A 17,690-nucleotide genomic window follows, 5' to 3' on the forward strand; every position below is an offset into this window, starting at 1 on the left:
GAAGTCGGGCAATTACTGACAATCTCTTGACACCCAACATCCATTAAACTTTCCCACACGGATAAAAGGCGGAGCATGAGAGCATACTCTGAAAAACCAAAGCACGCGAAGGAACAGCAGTTTCGAGTCAGCAGCTGAACAAGGGAGAAAGAAGGCACACTAAGAAGGGTTCACAAGGATGGAAATACCCTTGACCTTTTCGGCAAGAAACCTTTGAGTTAGAAAGCGTAGGCCAGGAAACGAGTCTGAAGAATCCTGCATTGTGTGTCGTAGATACCGGAGGCCGTCCTGCATAACGGACCAAGGCAGGGAAGAGCAGTAGCCGTTTTGATATCGTCCTTGGCTCCAAGAACAAAAGCACCAAAGAGATCAACACAGCTGATGAGTTGGGTAGACTGATGCAAGACCGGTCTGTGTTTAAGTCAAGGTTGCAAGCAGAACCTTTTTATAACGAACACTGGAACAAACCTTGTTAAAAGTGTGTGGTGAAAGACGTGGGTAAAGCTAAACTGCTGACGAATGTTTGAACTTGAGAAGCAAAGATGCCGTTGATAGTGCTCCGGCACTGTGAATGTGCTCAATCGAAGTTCTCTGGAAGGTATCCCGCCAAGAAGTGGCAGAAACTGAAGTAGAAGATTGATCAGAACATTGCGTGAAGTGAATCAAAGTGGTCCTGCGACGGTTTAAGCAAAACCCATAGCAATTTTTGAAAGTCTATGATTTTGATATCAAGAGGAAACCATAGAAAGTGAGACTACCTGGTCCGAGCCTGAACGGGGGGGACCAAATGTGAATATTGTGTTAAAGGGATCCGAGTCTGAACGAGGGAGATCCATGGTGTTGGATAAGAATTGGTGCAGTCACACTGTGCGAGACTACACAACACTTATTTGCTTGGTATTGGGTAACCCACCTTTTGGTACAGGTCTGTTCTACACAGGTTGGTAGTGTGACTGAGCGGCCAGGCCTGTCTTAAGAGGGGTAAATGTGAGCTGTAGAGCTGTACAATTGAAATCCGTAAATACAAGTAGCCAAGTAACTTACACTCAAGGTTTCAGTTATAAATACTTATGTAACATCAGTTTTAAATAAGCATTCTTTAAAAAAGCAATTCATTGTAACAATTAAAATACACTTTAAATTTAGTTTTCAGAGTAAAATAAAGCCAGTGGATAATCTTTGGATATTCTTTATACACTACTGCTACACTCTGAGGTGACTTCAATTGAAAGGATAGTATTTGCATTTATAGATCACACCAATACACCGTAATGTAGGCTCTGAGTTACAGAAAGGGTTAGGGAAGTGAAAAGGTTAGTACAATTTCTCAGCAAGTGTCGGGACAATGTCATCCTCCAATGAGGTCTAGATAAATCTTTCCCAGCAGTACCAGTATACAACAAGCTACCACTTTTGAGGGCCAAACAGTATCAGTCAATGGATTTCTAAGAGTGCATTTAGGGAGCCAGGACAGCCAAAGTCATTTGGACACAGTAAACGGGCCCGATGCACTTCTTAGACAAAAGTCTTGCACTAAGTTGGAGTTCAGAAAAATCAGTTGTCGGGTCACAAGTTGTTAAACTTGTGAAAAGGGAGTTGAAATCAACTCGAAAAAGGTAAGCCAATGCAATTCCCCAGTGAGAAAAGTGTGATTAAAGGCAAGTTTAGTACCCCAAGCCTAAACAATACCTCTGGTTAGAAGAGGGGTCCAGCTGGATTTAGTCTTGCTACAGTGGTGCAGACCCTGGTTCCTGAGACTCAGTCGTGGGGACAAGAGGGGGAGGATGTCTAGAGGACTCCTATCGCAGTACTAGGGAGGTCGTCGGCAGCTATGAGCTCTTTTCGGTTCAATGGCACTTTGCGGTGTAGCACTTAGCAAACAGCACTGATGTGGATCTCGGACTCTGGTTGGCCTTCCTTCACTCCCTCGGTCCTGCACTGTGGTGAGGGGACTCTGGATCTGGAGGGCCCTTAGTAGGTTCATGGAGCTCCTAGCTAGATTCGTTCCACGGCAGACATTGCACTCGACTAAGGACACTTGACCCAGGGCATTGGGCTCTCGCAGCAACAGAGAAGCACATCAAGTCTGGGATGGTGGTGCAGTGGAGTTTCTCGGGGTTAGTTGGTCCCACTAACCCAAGGGGAGAAGTTGTTCAGTCCGGAGCTTCTCTGTCGAGGTGAAAAAGATCAGGGCTTCACTGGGCAATTCAAAGGTCCAGGAGGTTTGCAGCAAGCTTGGTTCACCGTTTCTTCGGGTGTTTCTCTGTGTGGTCTACTCTGCCTGTAGTCCCAAAACACTCTCCTTTTAAGCAGGATTTACCCCACTCATGCACAGCCTAGGCTGTCAATTACACATCAGGATGGCTGTCCTAAAAGGACAGCCAGCCAGCCAATCATGGTAGCTTCATTCAGGCATTCCTAGAGACAAAGGATAGTGGATTTTCGTGACCCTACCTTGGACACACTGGAGCCAGGCTGAAGCTCGCCAAAGGCAAGACTGAGGGCTCAAACCTGTCTCAACGCACAACCCAAGAAAGACCTCACAAACAGAAAATGGTGAAAAAGAAAACCGGGGGCCATTTTGACAAAATGGTCACCGATGGGTACTGTACTTCAGCCGAGAGTTCAAAGTAGTGAGGGTAACATTTTTTTACACGAGAAAGTAGGATACGGGGCTATTAAGTAAACCCCTCCCCCCACCCCCCACTCCACATGGTTGAAACACGAGAGTGAAAAAAGGTCTCCCTCACTCCAGGGTTAAAATACAAAAAATTCCGAAGTCCAGCAAGAGTTGGGGGGGGGGGGGGGTCTCTAGGGTTGAAGGGAATTAGCACAGAAATGAAAATTCTCCCCAACACATGGGCCGAGCCCAAACGAGGGAGATCCTTGATCTGAGCCTGAATTGGCGAGATCCATGGTCCACGCCGGAACAAGGAAGACCAAGTGTAAACATTGTGATAAAAAGGGGGTCCAATCCTGTCGGAGGGAGACCCATGATAAACACTGGAAGTGAGAACTTGTGCATGTAAAAATCCTGAACTTCGATATCTGTTTGTTTTAACAGGCACTCTGCAGTAAGAGACTGTTATTGGAAAAGTGGCTTTGGCCGAAGGCCCCGATACCTATGCTTTGAACTATAGCCTCGTGGCAGAGTGTGTGCGAAGCTAGAGTGCCGTCTTGCCCTGTGCTGAAAACATGGGGGAAGTAAAGCCAACTGCTCAACCGTCCGGACATATTTCTTGAAACTTTTCTTTTTGCATAAACAATTGTCCCACACCCTTTTTGTATTTAGAAGTAAGGATTGGCAATAGGTTTGTAGTATAGGCCTTTTTATTTTGCGAGAGACTTTACTAGGACTGCAATATTATTTTTTGATGATCGTAACTTGCTCCAATCCTTCGATTTAGGCTAGATAGGCACTCAACCAACCCATTGAAGTTCAATAACACACCCTTGAACTGTGATCTCTTGTATGTCTTCACTGTTTGTTACCATGCCTTCCTTACGGTACCCAGCACAGAGGGAAGGGTGGGGGAAAAGTTCAGAGCATTTAAGGTTTTGTTAATCAATGTTCTTCCTCCAACATATCCAGAGGAAGTTTACCCTCCTGAGATAGGATGGAAATGTGCTACCAAAACATTCTTGCAGTCTCCAATAGCCATTTATTGTGTGTTGGGGTGGTGTGTCTCTCGGGCTGTGAAAGGAGTTTTCATTATTTTCAGCCACGTAATGAGTACCTATTAATATGTCCGCTTTACACCGTTGAGCGCCTATGTTCCCTGAGTAGCCCCAGAATGATCAGGACTTTCACTACCTCCAAGGGTGTATTAACCATTATGTGATAGGGCCTCACCCACTTCTGAGGGTGTGATACAGGACTGTGTGCTCAATCTGCTCCTGCCACCTTGCTCCTAAGCAACCACCTTTAGTTGAGGCATGCCTTTTTACATTCTTTCTTCTGAAATGGAGTTTGAATACAACAAAATGGTTTCTGGGATAGACTGCATATCAAGCCATATAAATGTCAAAAAACAATCTTTGTCCACCGCCAAGTGGCACCACACATTAGTTTACCTTTTAAGAATAGTATGCTCCTTTTCCCCATCTTTCTTGACATAATTTGAGTTTATTTTGAGTCCTCTGTTAATGAATTTAGGAGAACAAATATTGTTGATCTTGAATGGCTTATTAGTAAACACAAGCAAATGTGTTGAGATATATGTAATTTATATATTGAACTTGATAGGTTAGGGCTATATGTGGGATGCAGCTGTAATTCTAATAGAACTGCCTTAAATCTATAGTACGCTTCTTGGGGTATCACTGATTCTATCAGCACTCTAACTCACTCCCAGTAACTAAGCACGCTGACTAGACTGTATTTTTCATTTGCTGTTTGTATTCATGCCAACACATTTTGCGAGTAAGACTGCAGGGAAAATGGTTAGCCTTGTCCAGAGGTCTACTGCCTGTGGCTTTCCATATGTTTTGGACTACAGACTATCAACGTAGACTAGGCTGAATTGGGCCGATTGGAGTTGTAGTCCAAAGCATCTAGATAGCTGAAAAAGTCACACCCCTGACCTATGCTGTTGTCCTCCTTCAGGGCAGGCAAGGTGTTTCCTCCCAAGACCATGGTGGTGGGATACCTGCTGCAGTTGTCCTTTGGTCACCTATAATCCATGTGACGATGGCTGCTGAGAATGATAGCAGCCGCCCATATTGTGGCCCACAGACTAATTTATCAGAAGTCCTAGCACTATAGACTTAAGAGGGTATAATCCACGTTCCCATGCTCTTATTACTCCAGCACTGACCACACGCAAGGAAGGAAAATAGACGGCACGAACATATTACCTGTGGAAGCCTTCTCAGCAAAACAATTTGTGGCACAAATGTAAATCACAAATTAAATACAATTTGGTGTTTGTTTTATGTCAATGAATGGGAAATAAAGCTGATGCCATCAGTCACATACCACCCAATTAAAATGGAATTATAGTGTCAGCAGTGCTTTGAATTTGAAAATCTGATTTGTGTTGCAATCACTAAATTGCTATGAATTTCACTTTGATGTCTGATGGGAACTTTTGGTAAGCTTCCTATATTAACAATCCTTTCTTTCATCTCCTTTTTCCTTGTCAACAGAAGAGATGGCCACATACCTAAGATACGTCCGTCGGTTAGACTTCTTTGAGAAACCAGACTATGAGTATTTACGTACACTCTTCACAGAACTCTTCGACAGGAAAGGATTCACATTCGATTATGCCTACGACTGGGTTGGCAGGCCAATTGTAAGTGTACATGTGCTAAGGAGACAATCCCCTTTGTTGGAAATGTTCTGTAACCGCATGCAAGAAGCAGTGGGTATCTCAAGCAACGGTTAAGCAGTGCCTCATTGTAGGAATGGGAACTTCATTGTGCCTTTTGGGTGTTGTGAACCACGAGAAGTCCCCCTTATTCCCTGTGGGTATGTTCAGTAGAAAGCAAGAACAGCAAGATCCGTCGGCACGCCCCCTCGATTGGTGTATAAATGTGGGAGTAAGTTTCTGCATTGACATTGTGACATTTTTGTGCTCAAGTAAACTATTTTCAGTATTCCGGTCCCCTTATCTGAGCAAGTGGCTACCGTTTAGGAGAAAACATTTCTTTTAAGCTGAACATCAGTTTGAGTTGGTTGATTTCATTGTACATTCATTCACTAAAAGTACACCTTCAACCTTCACTAGAAAGTCATTACCCCTCTTGTGGACTAGGGATGTAACGGTATGACAGTATACCGTTAAAGATACCGTGAACCACTTAATTGAACAATAATAACCGTCACATTGTTTATGCCGGTATACCGTTTATACCATTAAGTGTGCTTTTCAATCTGATTTGGAAAGGCTGCAGTAAGCAAGTGCTGCATAGTCTTGGTCTTGCACTGTTGGATGTGCAGTCTGCCAAGTAGTTTCAGTTGGAGCAGTTTTTAATGCCCATTCCATAAACCACATGTGCCTGACATAAAATCAATGTTAGCAATAGGAAGAATAAATACAGTGCCAAGAAGGAAAAGGGTTTACTTAGGGATTGCGGCTTTGGGGTCTATATATTTATAATGGATAATGTTTGCTAAACATATGACAATGGGGGATTTCCCTGGTTCCATCATTGAATTTACATATAATAAGTCACACTGCGAAATTCACTAATCTCTCTGGGTATTCCCTGCTGCCTTACCAAAGGGTAACATGTCCATGATTACTGAACACCTTTTGGCCCGCAAGTAAACTAAAGGCTGTAACGTAAAAGAGAGAGTGTGTGTGTGCATGTGTGTGTATGCGCACAAGCGTATACGACCATCAGCCTCCATTAATCTGTGGCATGCAGGTTATCAAGATGGCAACATGTTCATATTCACCAGTAGCCAGTGGGGGAGCTAAAAGCCTAAATGACCACTTAAGAAAAGCTATTCAGTTTGCTTTGCCAGTCGCAGCAGGGCTCCTGCCCCACTCCTCCTCTCCACACCATGGACGTCATTTAGGGGTCGCCAGAGGTTGCAACTGCGACCTCTGTGGTCTCCCTTGCAACCTCTAAAAAAGAAAAAAAAGAAAATTGTAATGCAAGCTCCTGGGCTGTGGCCAGCACCATGTGGCTCTTTACTTCGGGAGGGGCTGGCTTTCTTGTTCAGGCCCCTTAAAAAAAAAAAAGAAGAAAAATAATAACAGGAGTGCCACAAGTCTAACACTTTCAGCACTGACCCTAAATTAGTAAGAATAGGAATACCAAATAATGTGTCTTTCTGGAATTCTATACAATAATTGCTAGACTCATTAAAGGTTTATTTCAGGCACACTTCAAGGGGTCAGTCACTGATTTAGTCTGTTCTTAAACGCCTCAACTCAGCCTTTCATCCTTCTGAGGTTGATAAATGAGTACCAACACAGGTTGGGTGATATTGTATGTATATTTTTTCTATGTAAAGCGCTTAAGCGTAAATGGTATATAATAACACATTTATCATTTGGTCATGGACGTCTGCTTGCATTCACAGTAATATGGGCCTATACACACTGATCTTAATGATACATATGGCGATCCATTCTTGTATGAAATGTACATCACATTATAGTGCTATTGTAACCATATTTTTCGTAGTGTACAGTGCTATGTGATGCCACTTCCTGTTTTGTCAACAGGTGAAAGGTTGTGTTCCAGCACTTCCCGCAATATCACTTCGGAGTGGGGTCAAATGACATCACTTCCTGTCAAGGGTCGTCTGATGTCACTTCCGCTTCCCCTGGCATTTTTGTGAAATGACGTCCCTGCTCCACACGTGTGTTTGGGGGAAGCAAGGGGTGGCATTTCAGTGGAAAGTTTGTTGAAAAGCCCAATTCTGGCCTTGGGTGCCTGGTTTTGTTTTTGATGATAAATCTGACAATTTAAGACGTTTTTAGAAAATATTTGTTAAGATTAGTTAACTCCACCTGCTATACCGCGATAACCATGATATACCGTCATTTGGCTAGAAGGTTATCATACCGTCATAAAACTAATACCGTGACACCCCTATTGTGGACAGATCATTGTGTATGTATTTACGTGTCTGTATGTTAAAATATTTCAGAGATTTTGTAAAATGGCATCAGGATTTTTTTTTACAATAGTGTGCAAGTTCTTAACTGCCTTGTTACTGATCATCACGTTTGCATATGTTTGGTCGAGGTTGCCAATGTTACTGTTGTAGCTCTGTAATGGGAAAAATAAATCTGAATATTCCCTGACCTTCCATTTAATGAAACCGCTTTTCAGGTTGCAGGTCTGTGTGGCTGCTGTCACTTTGTTCTGGTGGGAATAGGAGGCAATGCTGAATATATGGCTGTGACAACCTGCATGCTTGTTAAATTGAACTGCAATGAAATTGACTCCTGTCTCCATTCCTCCATTCCTCAATTCCTCTTGTTACTGTATATTTAAGAGCAGTGAATAGCTGCACTTGTATTTTGATCCACTATTCGCAACCTAGAATGTTTTGCGCTTACACTCATCTGAGTTTACTTTCTACTGCAAAAGATGTATCAATTTTGTATCTAGAAGTGACTTGAAAGCCATTTTCTTTTCTGGATTGCTGATGCTAGATTGCCTTATTCCATGCCACCTAGTTACATATCGGAGATTGCTCTCTGATAGCTGAACTGAGGATCTCACTATTGATTTCGCAATCCGTCCCCCCCAACTCTAACCGCTTTTCTCCATTTTCCTTCCCCATCCAGCATGATTGTGTGACCAACCAAATGGATAATCCTTTAACAATATGTTCTTCTCCTCTGCAGCCTACTCCAGTGGGCTCAGCTCACATAGATTCCGGGACATCTGCAATAACGAGAGAGAGTCATGCACACAGGGAACGGCCACAGCAACAAACCACTCGAAACCAGGTGAGCCCCAGTATCGATTTTTCTTTTGTCCAGGCTGAACTTCCTTTGGAAAATAGTATTTTTTCTTTATTTTGTAAACCAAAAACTAGGCAGCTTCTACACTGCTTTTTCCACTCTCAGGGAGTGTGTTTGTTTAACAAACCCCTTCATGAAAGGTCAATTTCTTAAAGTATGCAGTGATATCACATGACCTTATTTACATAAGAGATATACCTGCCTTTTCGCTTTCATTTCGATTAATAACCTTAAACCAGTTCATCTTGACAATTAAGTCGCATGGTGCACACCTTCATTTGATGTAAACCCCTCATTCACTGTTCACTGACATTTGTGACCAGGGCCCTTATGTGTCCTTCTGGGTCCTAGCCTTCTCTCCCCCACGCCCCCTTCCAATAGCCTTCAGCTTGCACCCAGCACTTGCTGTTCGACTCCCACTGGCCTGCGCTATCTCGCAGGCATACACATATTGTCATTTGACCACTCTTACCAAGTGATCTCTGCCTGGCACTTAAGTTACCTGCAACGTATTCCCTAGCACTTTCCTTTGTGGCACTCCTTAGCACTTACCCCCTCATCCCCTCTCTGCATTTACATGTTCTGATTGCTCACATGGCCGCCTCTTTCTTCATTGTTATTAAAATTGCCTTTTACTCCCATGTTCCCTCCCCATTACACTGGGGGCGCTTTGAAACACAATGTACTTGACGTAGAAGTGCCTTACAAATGCACAATAAAATAAATCCCCTCTCATAGGGTGTTTGCACATTCTAGTTTCTCAGACTCCCGTATCTTGAGAGCTTTCCCAGCTGTTAACAATGTTCATACCTTGTGATGTTTTATTTTGTTGTGTTTCTCAGGCTCTCGCAACCTCTTTGGCATTCGTAGCATTCACTCCTCGTCTCAGTTGGGTTCATCAGGGCTTGTGTAATCTCTTCGGCTTTCCCCGTGGCTACGTATGTCTAACTACGGTCCGACTTGTACAGAGCTCGGGGATCCGGGCTCCCTCATGTGATCTGATCTGTCAGTTATGTCCTCCCAGTCCACCACATCTCCTTCGTGCTCGCGCCATGTGAGGGATGTCTTTCCGTCTTTGCTCCAATTCCCACTTGGGCTTCTCGGTAGGGTAGACGACAAACCTCCAGGCATTCGGCTAATGTTCAGTTTGTTCAACTTGCCCTCCTTGCTGACACAGGGTGCATGGCCCTGCGTGGCTCCACCCCGGCAGGACATCAATACTTTGGAGGATAGCCTCTGTGGAGCCAGTCTCCTCCGTCTGTAGGAGTCTCTCTCTGATTCAGCATTGCTTGAAGGCAGCTGAAGAATTTAAGGAAATGTAACTTTTCAGTGAATCCAAAATATCTTGGGTAAAAGGGTTCTGTTGATACTCTGACTGGCTTTTCAGGCCAGATTCTGCATTGCCTGAAGGCAAAGAGATAGAAGTCTCACTGTTTGGTGTTTTCATAACAGGATTAACAGTCTTTGCAGTTCTCATGTAGGATGACAATGTATTCCAGACTGGGAGTTCCTGATTGGAATGGGAGTCCCTGTCCCCGAGAAGGGAGTCGCTCCCAGTGTGGTCCCACTGCCCAGACACCTAGCAAGCGTCTTGCTGAGCAGGCTCACCTCGCTAGCCCCAAAGGTGGTGGCTCCGCCCTGGGGAGAAGGGACAAATACCCTGGATTAGTCACACACCCTAACCCAGCTACCCTTGGCGCTCAGGTTTAGGGTGTCTCAATGATGCATTGTTTTCCGGTGTGAAGTATACTTGCATTGTTTGCTTTCATTCAGTTTGCTTGTTGGCAGATTTACATTCTTGGATTTGGCTTGCTGTATGCCAAAGGAGGCCATAGTTTGGGGTGTGGGGGGGAGAGCCTGTTAGAAATCCAATGTGAGTTCCCACACTGGTCCCTGTTCCCTTTTTTGTGGTAGGAGACATAGGTGGGGGAGGGGGGGCGAAGACCAGATCTGGCCTTATATTTAAATTATGTCTTGTATTCCTGAGCATCATCCACATTTTTAGTGTATTCCCAGGAAGCAACCTGGAAATGTGGTGATTGGTGTCCACCAAATGTTTGAAAGGATGGGATTAGAAATGCAAGGTGCGCTTTGCTCCATTATTTCAATTTAACATTGTGGTCTGCACGCATACTACCTGTGGGGCAAGCCCCAAAGCACGATCCTGCACCAAGCCTGTTGACTACTGGCATCTCGCAAAGACTGGTCTGACCATGAAGGCCTACCAGTTTCTGTGTTCACAAGACTTGTCAAGAGACTAGAGGGGACTGACTGACTGATAACCGCTCCCTAAATGTCCCGACAGTTCAAATGCACACCAAATGTTAGAAAAAGAGATGGCGATTTAACTATGCGCTTAATCAATACTACTTTAGTGCAGAGCAGCTAAAACAACATTGACACATAGGCTGTCAATATAAAGCGAGGAAGATTGTATCAAAACTGGTATACTCCTTTCGAAGGGATTGTGTCCTCCGATGTATTCCTTATCTTTGATAATTCGTCTCCAGCTTGCTGGTCTCGAAAAAAAATTTCTCAGTAGAGACCGCTGCGCATCGACGTCCGTCGAGTTGGTGTCCCTCGACAGCCACCGTATCGGTGCCGACGTCACCATGCCCATAAATAGCCACGCGCAGCGTCCGTTTCTCAGTTCTGTTTTTCCGCGCTTCGTGGTGCCTCGGAATATTGTTGCTCAGTTCTTCAGTCAATACTTCATTATTCCTCAAATACCGACTCGTACTCGATGGCTTCCTCATCCGAACCGACGACTCCACGGTCCGGCTTCAAAAAATGTCGAGACTGTGCAAAGAAAATGTCGTTGACGGATCCTCACAGGATCTGTTTGTGGTGCCTGGGAGCCGAGCACCATTGTTCGGAGTGCGAGGACTGCATGTCCATGACGGCAAAAGCCTTGAAGGAGCGTAAGGGGAAGCTCGAGAGAGGTAAGGCAGTTAAAACTTCTTCGAAAGTTTCCTCAGCGGAGTCGAGACATTCGTCTCCTCGCCATCACAAAAGACATTCTCGTTCTAGGTCTCGAAGCAGTTCCCATCCCTCTTCGAGATCTGAGCATTCAAACAAGAGACGTCGTCGATCCCCTTCCTCGTCGTCTTCTTCCGTTTCCCCGAAAAGGGTCTCCTGCCCCACAAAACATAGCTCTCAGGCTGAGTGGGAGGAATTCAGGAAAAAGATGCTTAGCGTCTTCGAGAAAGCAGCCTCGACCCCCTCGAAGACTGCTGAGGGTGATACCCTGGGTGAAAGACCCGAAAAATCAAAACGCTGCGAGTCGCAGCACCCGGCGAAAGAAGCTACTCGAGAGCACCACAAACCCTCGAGTAAAGGCAAAGTCGCGTCTTTGACGCCATCGTCGAAAGTCCCTTCAACGCACAGGTCAGTCGATTCGACGCCGAGAAAGGACAAACCCACTGCCACCTCACAGCCAGTGGCCAAACCCAGAGCCTCCATCACGAGAATGTCGTTGACAACCTCGAGTAGAATTCCGATACTCTCGAGTTCCTCGAGGCTTATACCAACTTTCTCGACGCCTTTTATCGATGGCTTTGAAGCCTTTAACATCCGTGTCAACGTTTTCTCAGCCAATTATGACGAATTTGGCCCCTTCTGCTCTGGAAATGGGATTTATACCATTTCCAAGATCTGATCATTCCAGAGCCTTATTTATTTATGAAGAAGGGGAGAATTCGGATCAGGAAGACCTTTTGAGTTGCAGGGATCTGCAACTCCTGTACCAGAGGAATTTACCTCTGAGGAAGGTAGGTTAAAGGACCTCCAAGAATCCTTACATGAAGCAAGTGGGTTGGACACTTCCCCAGAAGTGGAATTTGCCAAACCAGACCCAGGGGAACATGCTGAAACCCCTTTATAGAACCTTGATGGCAAGGATAATAGAGTTTATGGGGTGGTCTACACCCTCGCCTGCTTTTCAGCAAGACGACCTCACAGACATTTTGGGTAAAGGTCCACAGGAGGATCCTGTGGTGCCATTTCATGTGGCATTACAAAGGAAAATATTGGCAAACTGGGAAAGCCCTGAGGTTATCCCGGCGGTTAACAAAAAATTATCAGCCAAATATAGGGTGTCTACTGTTAACCCTGAATATTTATCCAGACACCCAACTCCAGAGAGTCTGGTTGTTCAGGCAGCAACTTCATCAGGTAGTAAATCGGCTTACCCTACTGTTCCACAGGACAGGGATGACAAGAGATATGACTCTGTCCCAAAAAGTCTTTTCTGCATGTAGCATGGTGTTGAAATCCATCAATGCTACTTGTATGCTCGCAAGGTTCAGCCACACACTTTGGGAGTGTGCTTCATCAGCGGCTGACTGCCTCCCGGAGGGAGAAGAAAGGGAAGCGTTTCTAAACAACATTAAGGATGGAAAAATCGCAATGTGCAAATCCCTTCAAGCTGGCATCGATTCTGCTGACCGCATCAGCAGGGCCATGGCGGCAAGTACAACAACCCGGAGATTTGCTTGGTTGCGAAAGTCTGATTTTGCTCCAGATGTGCAAAGCAGACTCTTGAATATGCCCTTTGACGGCTCTTTGTTTGGTAAGAAGGCGGATGACAGTTTAGAAAAGCTACAAACATCAAAGGCAGCAGCAAAATCCCTGGGAGCTGCAATCCGTCAGACACCATATCGCCCCTCAGGAACCTCTTGGAGAGGTAAGTCCTTTTGCTTCTATTCCGCATTCGGAAGAGGCAGAGGACAGCCGGTTCAAAGGGGTCAAAAGATTCACCTGAGGTGGACGGGTTAAAAATGCAAAAGCCGCAGCAGCAACAGGTGCCTCTTTACCCTCGGCATCTGCATCAGCCGCCCCCAAACTGCTCTGAGGACTCTCCTCACAAGACACCAGTAGGGGGCAGGTTAACTCAACATCTGACGGAATGGCAGGCTATTACGTCAGATGCTTGGGCATTGGAGACAGTTGCCCAAGGTTACTGCCTGCCTTTTCTACGCATCCCTCAGAGTCATCCACCGGGGAACAGCTCTCTGAAAGTTCCAGATCCGCTCCTCTTGCAGGAAATTGTAGACCTGTTAGAGAAAGGTGCCATAGAACCGGTACCTGTAGCAGAGGGGAACAAGGGCTGGTTCTCTTGTACCCCCCCCCCTCCCCTACTTTCTCATACCAAAGAAAGACGGAGGACTGAGACCTATCTTGGACTTACGAGAATTGAACAAGTTCCTCAGGAAGGACAAGTTCAAGATGGTAACTCTCTCTCAGATCCTTCCTGCCCTCCAGCTCCGGGACTGGCTGGTATCTCTGGACCTCCAGGATGCTTATTTCCATGTGCCAATCCATCTCAAACACAGGAAATACCTGAGGTTCACAATTGGCGGCTCTCATTGTCAATTTCGAGTTCAGCCATTTTGGCTGACCTCCGCCCGGAGGGTCTTCACCAAGTTAATGTCGGTAGTGGCAAAAAGTCTGAGGGGAGGGATTCACGTCTACCCCTACCTGGACGATTGGCTGATCGGGGCTGTATCTTCGGAACAAGCTCAGATCCAGCTAGATTATGTCTGCCACTTCCTTCACAAACTGGGCTTCTCCCTCAATTTAAATAAGTCACAGAAGATACTATCACAGAGACTCCAGTTCATCGGAGCGGTCCTGGACACTTCTCTGGGAAAAGCCTCGCCACCAGAGGTGAGGGCTCAAGATATTCTGCAGATGGTCACCAAGTTTCAAAATGCCCAACATCTCCCAGCCTTTGACTTTTTGAGGTTGCTAGGCCTCATGGCATCCTGCATCTTCCTTGTGCCAGAGGCTCGCCTGAGAATGAGATCTCTCCAGTGGGCACTAAGAACCCACTGGTCGCAGTTCTCAGGAAAAATGACAGATCTCCTTCGGATTCCGGACAAGGTAGCCCAAGACCTTAAATGGTGGGCTTATCGAGAGAACATTTTGAAAGAGAACTGTTTTGGCAACCATGGCCGGAGCTAACAGTAGTCGGGGACGCCTCACTCACAGGGTGGGGAGCCCATGCCAACGACTTGACCATCAGCAGTCGTTCTCCATCGGAGTCCAGACTACACATCAACCTATTGGAGCTGAGAGCGATCAGACTAGCGCTGAAAGCTTTCCTGCCATCAGTACAGGGAAAAAATGTCCTGATAATGACGGACAACACAGTGGCCATGCACCACCTCAACAAAAGGAGAGGTGGGATCACTGCACTGTGCAGAGAGGTAATGCAGCTCTGGTTTTGGGCAATTCAAGAAGGAATCTCTCTATCGGCAGTTCACCTAGCCGGAGAGAAGAACTTGACAGCGGACGCTCTGAGCAGGCAGGGCACAGTCTCCCACGAGTGGGAACTAGCTCAGGAAGTCCTTCAGGAGATCTTTGCCCTTTGGGGAACCCCTCAAGTGGATCTGTTCGCCACCAGTACCAACAGGAAGTGTGATCTGTTTTGTTCAAGGGAATTTCCCCCGAGAGGAGCGCTAGGCGACGCGTTCGTAGTGGACTGGGAGTTTCCACTCCTGTACGCGTTTCCACCAGTCCCTGTCATTCCTCAAATGATCAGGAGGTTGAGAGGATTCCGGAGGACCATGATCCTAATTGCCCCAGACTGGGCCAGGAGAACGTGGCACCCGGACCTTCTGGACATGTCCATCTGCCCTCCAATTCGCCTTCCACTCAAGGAGAATCTTCTCTCACAGAAGGGAGGTCAGGTTCTCCATCCAGACATCGGAACCCTCAACCTTCACGCTTGGCTTCTGAAAGGTTGAGATAAAAGGATTGGGACCTCCCTGATGACATCATGGAGGTGTTGCTTTCGGCCAGAAGGCCAGCAACAAAGTCTTTATACCACTGCCGTTGGAACAAATTTTGCAGCTGGTGTAGAGAAGAGCATATCGACCCCCTTTTCATGTGGTACACCAACGGTGTTATCCTTTCTACTCTATTTGGCAAATTTAGGCCTTCAAGTTGGCACTATCAAGGGCTATCTCGCAGTGCTATCGATCTTCAAGCGCACTGCAGAGGAGCCATCGTATTTCAAATTACCCTTAGTAATAAAATTTCTAAAGGGATTAACTAATGTCTGTCCTCCAAGACCATTCCAAGTTCCCTTATGGGACTTAAATTTAGTCTTAAATTTCCTAATGGGTACTCCTTCCGAACCGCTCCACTCTTGTTCGCTAACATTTCTCACCCTTAAAACTGTCTTATTAGTGGCACTAACATCTGCTAGAAGGGTGAGAGAATTACCAGCTCTATCTTGTAAACCCCCTCATACAATTTTTCATAAGGACAAAGTTGTCCTACAGGTGATGCTTAATTCCCTCCCAAAGGTGGTTTCTGAATTCCACATCACTCAGAAAGTTACCTTACCTTACCTTCATTCTATCCTCCTCCCCATCCGGGGAGAGAGGAAGAAAGGCTACATATGCTGGACCCAAGGCGAGCTCTGAGCTTTTACATCAGCAGACTTGCTAGGATTAGGCAAGCAGACCAACTGTTCGTAGGTTACTCAGTGCACAAATGGCGACTACCGATAACAAAACGGACCATTTCCAGATGGATTATTTTGGCCATTCTGGAATGTTAGAAACTAGCAGGGAAAGAGCCTCCTCAAAATCTTAGGGCTCATTCAACCAGGGGTATCGCAGCCTCTTCGGCCCTCCAAAGAGGGGTTCCGGTTCAAGACACATGTGCGGCTGGCACATGGTCGTCCGCACATACCTTCACAAGATTTTACAACCTGGATTCCTCCTCTAGTCAAGAGACTAAAGCCTCATTACATTCTTTTCATTCCTAAAGGGAAACGTGGCGTTTTTACTCCCACCTCCAATCACACACCACTGCTATGGGAGTCTATCAAAGTTAAGGAATACGTCGGAGGACACAATCCCTTCGAAGAACAAGTTACTTCTTACCTGGTAACGTTCTTTCGATGGGATGTTCCTCCGACCTATTCCTTATCGCCCCTCCCATCCATCCCCGCAGTAATACTTCCCTTGTGGTAGCAGTTTACGCTCCTTCAAGGTCAATAACCAATTCTTGGTGGACTTATTTTATGCTACAAAACGGAACTGAGCAACGGACGCTGCGTGTGGCTATTTATGCGCCTGGTGACGTCGGCGCCGATACGGTGGCTGTTGAGGGACACCAACTCGACGGACGTCGATGCGCAGCGCCCTCTACTGAGAATTCTTTCCGAGGCCAGCAAGCTGGAGACGAATTATCAAAGATAAGGAAATACGTCTGAGGAACATCCCATCGAAAGAACGTTACCAGGTAAGAGTAACTTGTTCTTCTCCAGCATTGGATCTTTCAGGGATTCACATGCTGTGAATATTCCGCCTCGTCAGGTTGGGAATCCCCGGTTACTTGACGTAGTTGTGGGTGTTTTCGGTCCCGACCAATGGGACGTTGAGTGTATAGCTCTGCCCCAGAAGTTTCTCCTCAAATTTCAACCGTCTTTCGAGCTGTTGGGATTCCTTATGTTTCTCTCAAGAGAAAATTGCGTTCTCCAGCCTGGGGTCTGGCATGGATTCACATGCTCATGAATATTCCCCGTCGTCAGGCTGGGAATCCTTGGTAAAGAAAAAATCACTATCAGTTTTGTTTCTGATCTCTTTCTTAGTAATAACCAATCACTGGTCTCTGGGTCATACTTCCCCCAGCCAATGACTGCCCTCTCCCCAAGCCCCTCCCCCGGCATCCATCCTCAGATTTTTACTGCACGTTCAAGTGTTGGGAGTCCTCGTGCTATAGCTCTCGAGCTTTTACTGCATTTTCACGCTTTTTTCAAGAGTTTTTCTCTTTTTTTTCGGTTAAATTGAGCCTCAAGCTCCACCGTTCTACTCCGATCAACGTGGACCCATTTCGGAATTTTCTACGCCCCTCAAGGGTGAAGTTTTCGTCGAGTTACGCTTCTTGGAGGATTCCAGAAGATCTGATGCCTACCATGGACATGGCCCAGGACAAGGGAAGCTCGACGCCTGGATCCAAGCTGTTCAGGAACTGCCCTGGATGCGGGTTACAGAATGTTTTCAAGGAGGACGAGCATTCGAGAGATGTCTCTACAGCCTTCATGAGGACAAGACGCACGTGCAGAAGGACTGTGCGTTCTGCAAGAACCTATCGGAACGGACCATGAGGGATCGTCGTTCCCGCCTCGCCAGCCAGCTGGCTGGCGAAGGGCCCAGCAGGTGAGAAGAAGAAAAGGTTCGAGCGGTCTTCTAAATCCTGTCAGGGCGCCCCGGCGATGGGGGCCCAACAGAGTGC

At 46.2% G+C, this 17,690-nt stretch overlaps 1 protein-coding gene across 10 annotated transcripts in view; it reads left to right on the forward strand.

Moving 5' to 3' along the window:
• The window catches only part of CSNK1G1 (casein kinase 1 gamma 1), a 1,083,432-nt gene that overhangs the window by 863,432 nt on the left and 202,310 nt on the right, over nucleotides 1–17,690 (forward strand). For all 10 annotated transcript variants that reach the window (XM_069624685.1, XM_069624691.1, XM_069624684.1 and 7 more), the window contains 2 exons: nucleotides 5,149–5,297; nucleotides 8,319–8,423. In XM_069624685.1, the coding sequence (XP_069480786.1) occupies nucleotides 5,149–5,297; nucleotides 8,319–8,423 (254 nt within the window). The remainder of the gene's footprint in view (nucleotides 1–5,148; nucleotides 5,298–8,318; nucleotides 8,424–17,690) is intronic.

The sequence above is a fragment of the Ambystoma mexicanum genome, chromosome 11 (assembly GCF_040938575.1).
Source record: "Ambystoma mexicanum isolate Mex_15411 chromosome 11, UKY_AmexF1_1, whole genome shotgun sequence".
Classification (NCBI taxonomy): domain Eukaryota; kingdom Metazoa; phylum Chordata; class Amphibia; order Caudata; family Ambystomatidae; genus Ambystoma; species Ambystoma mexicanum.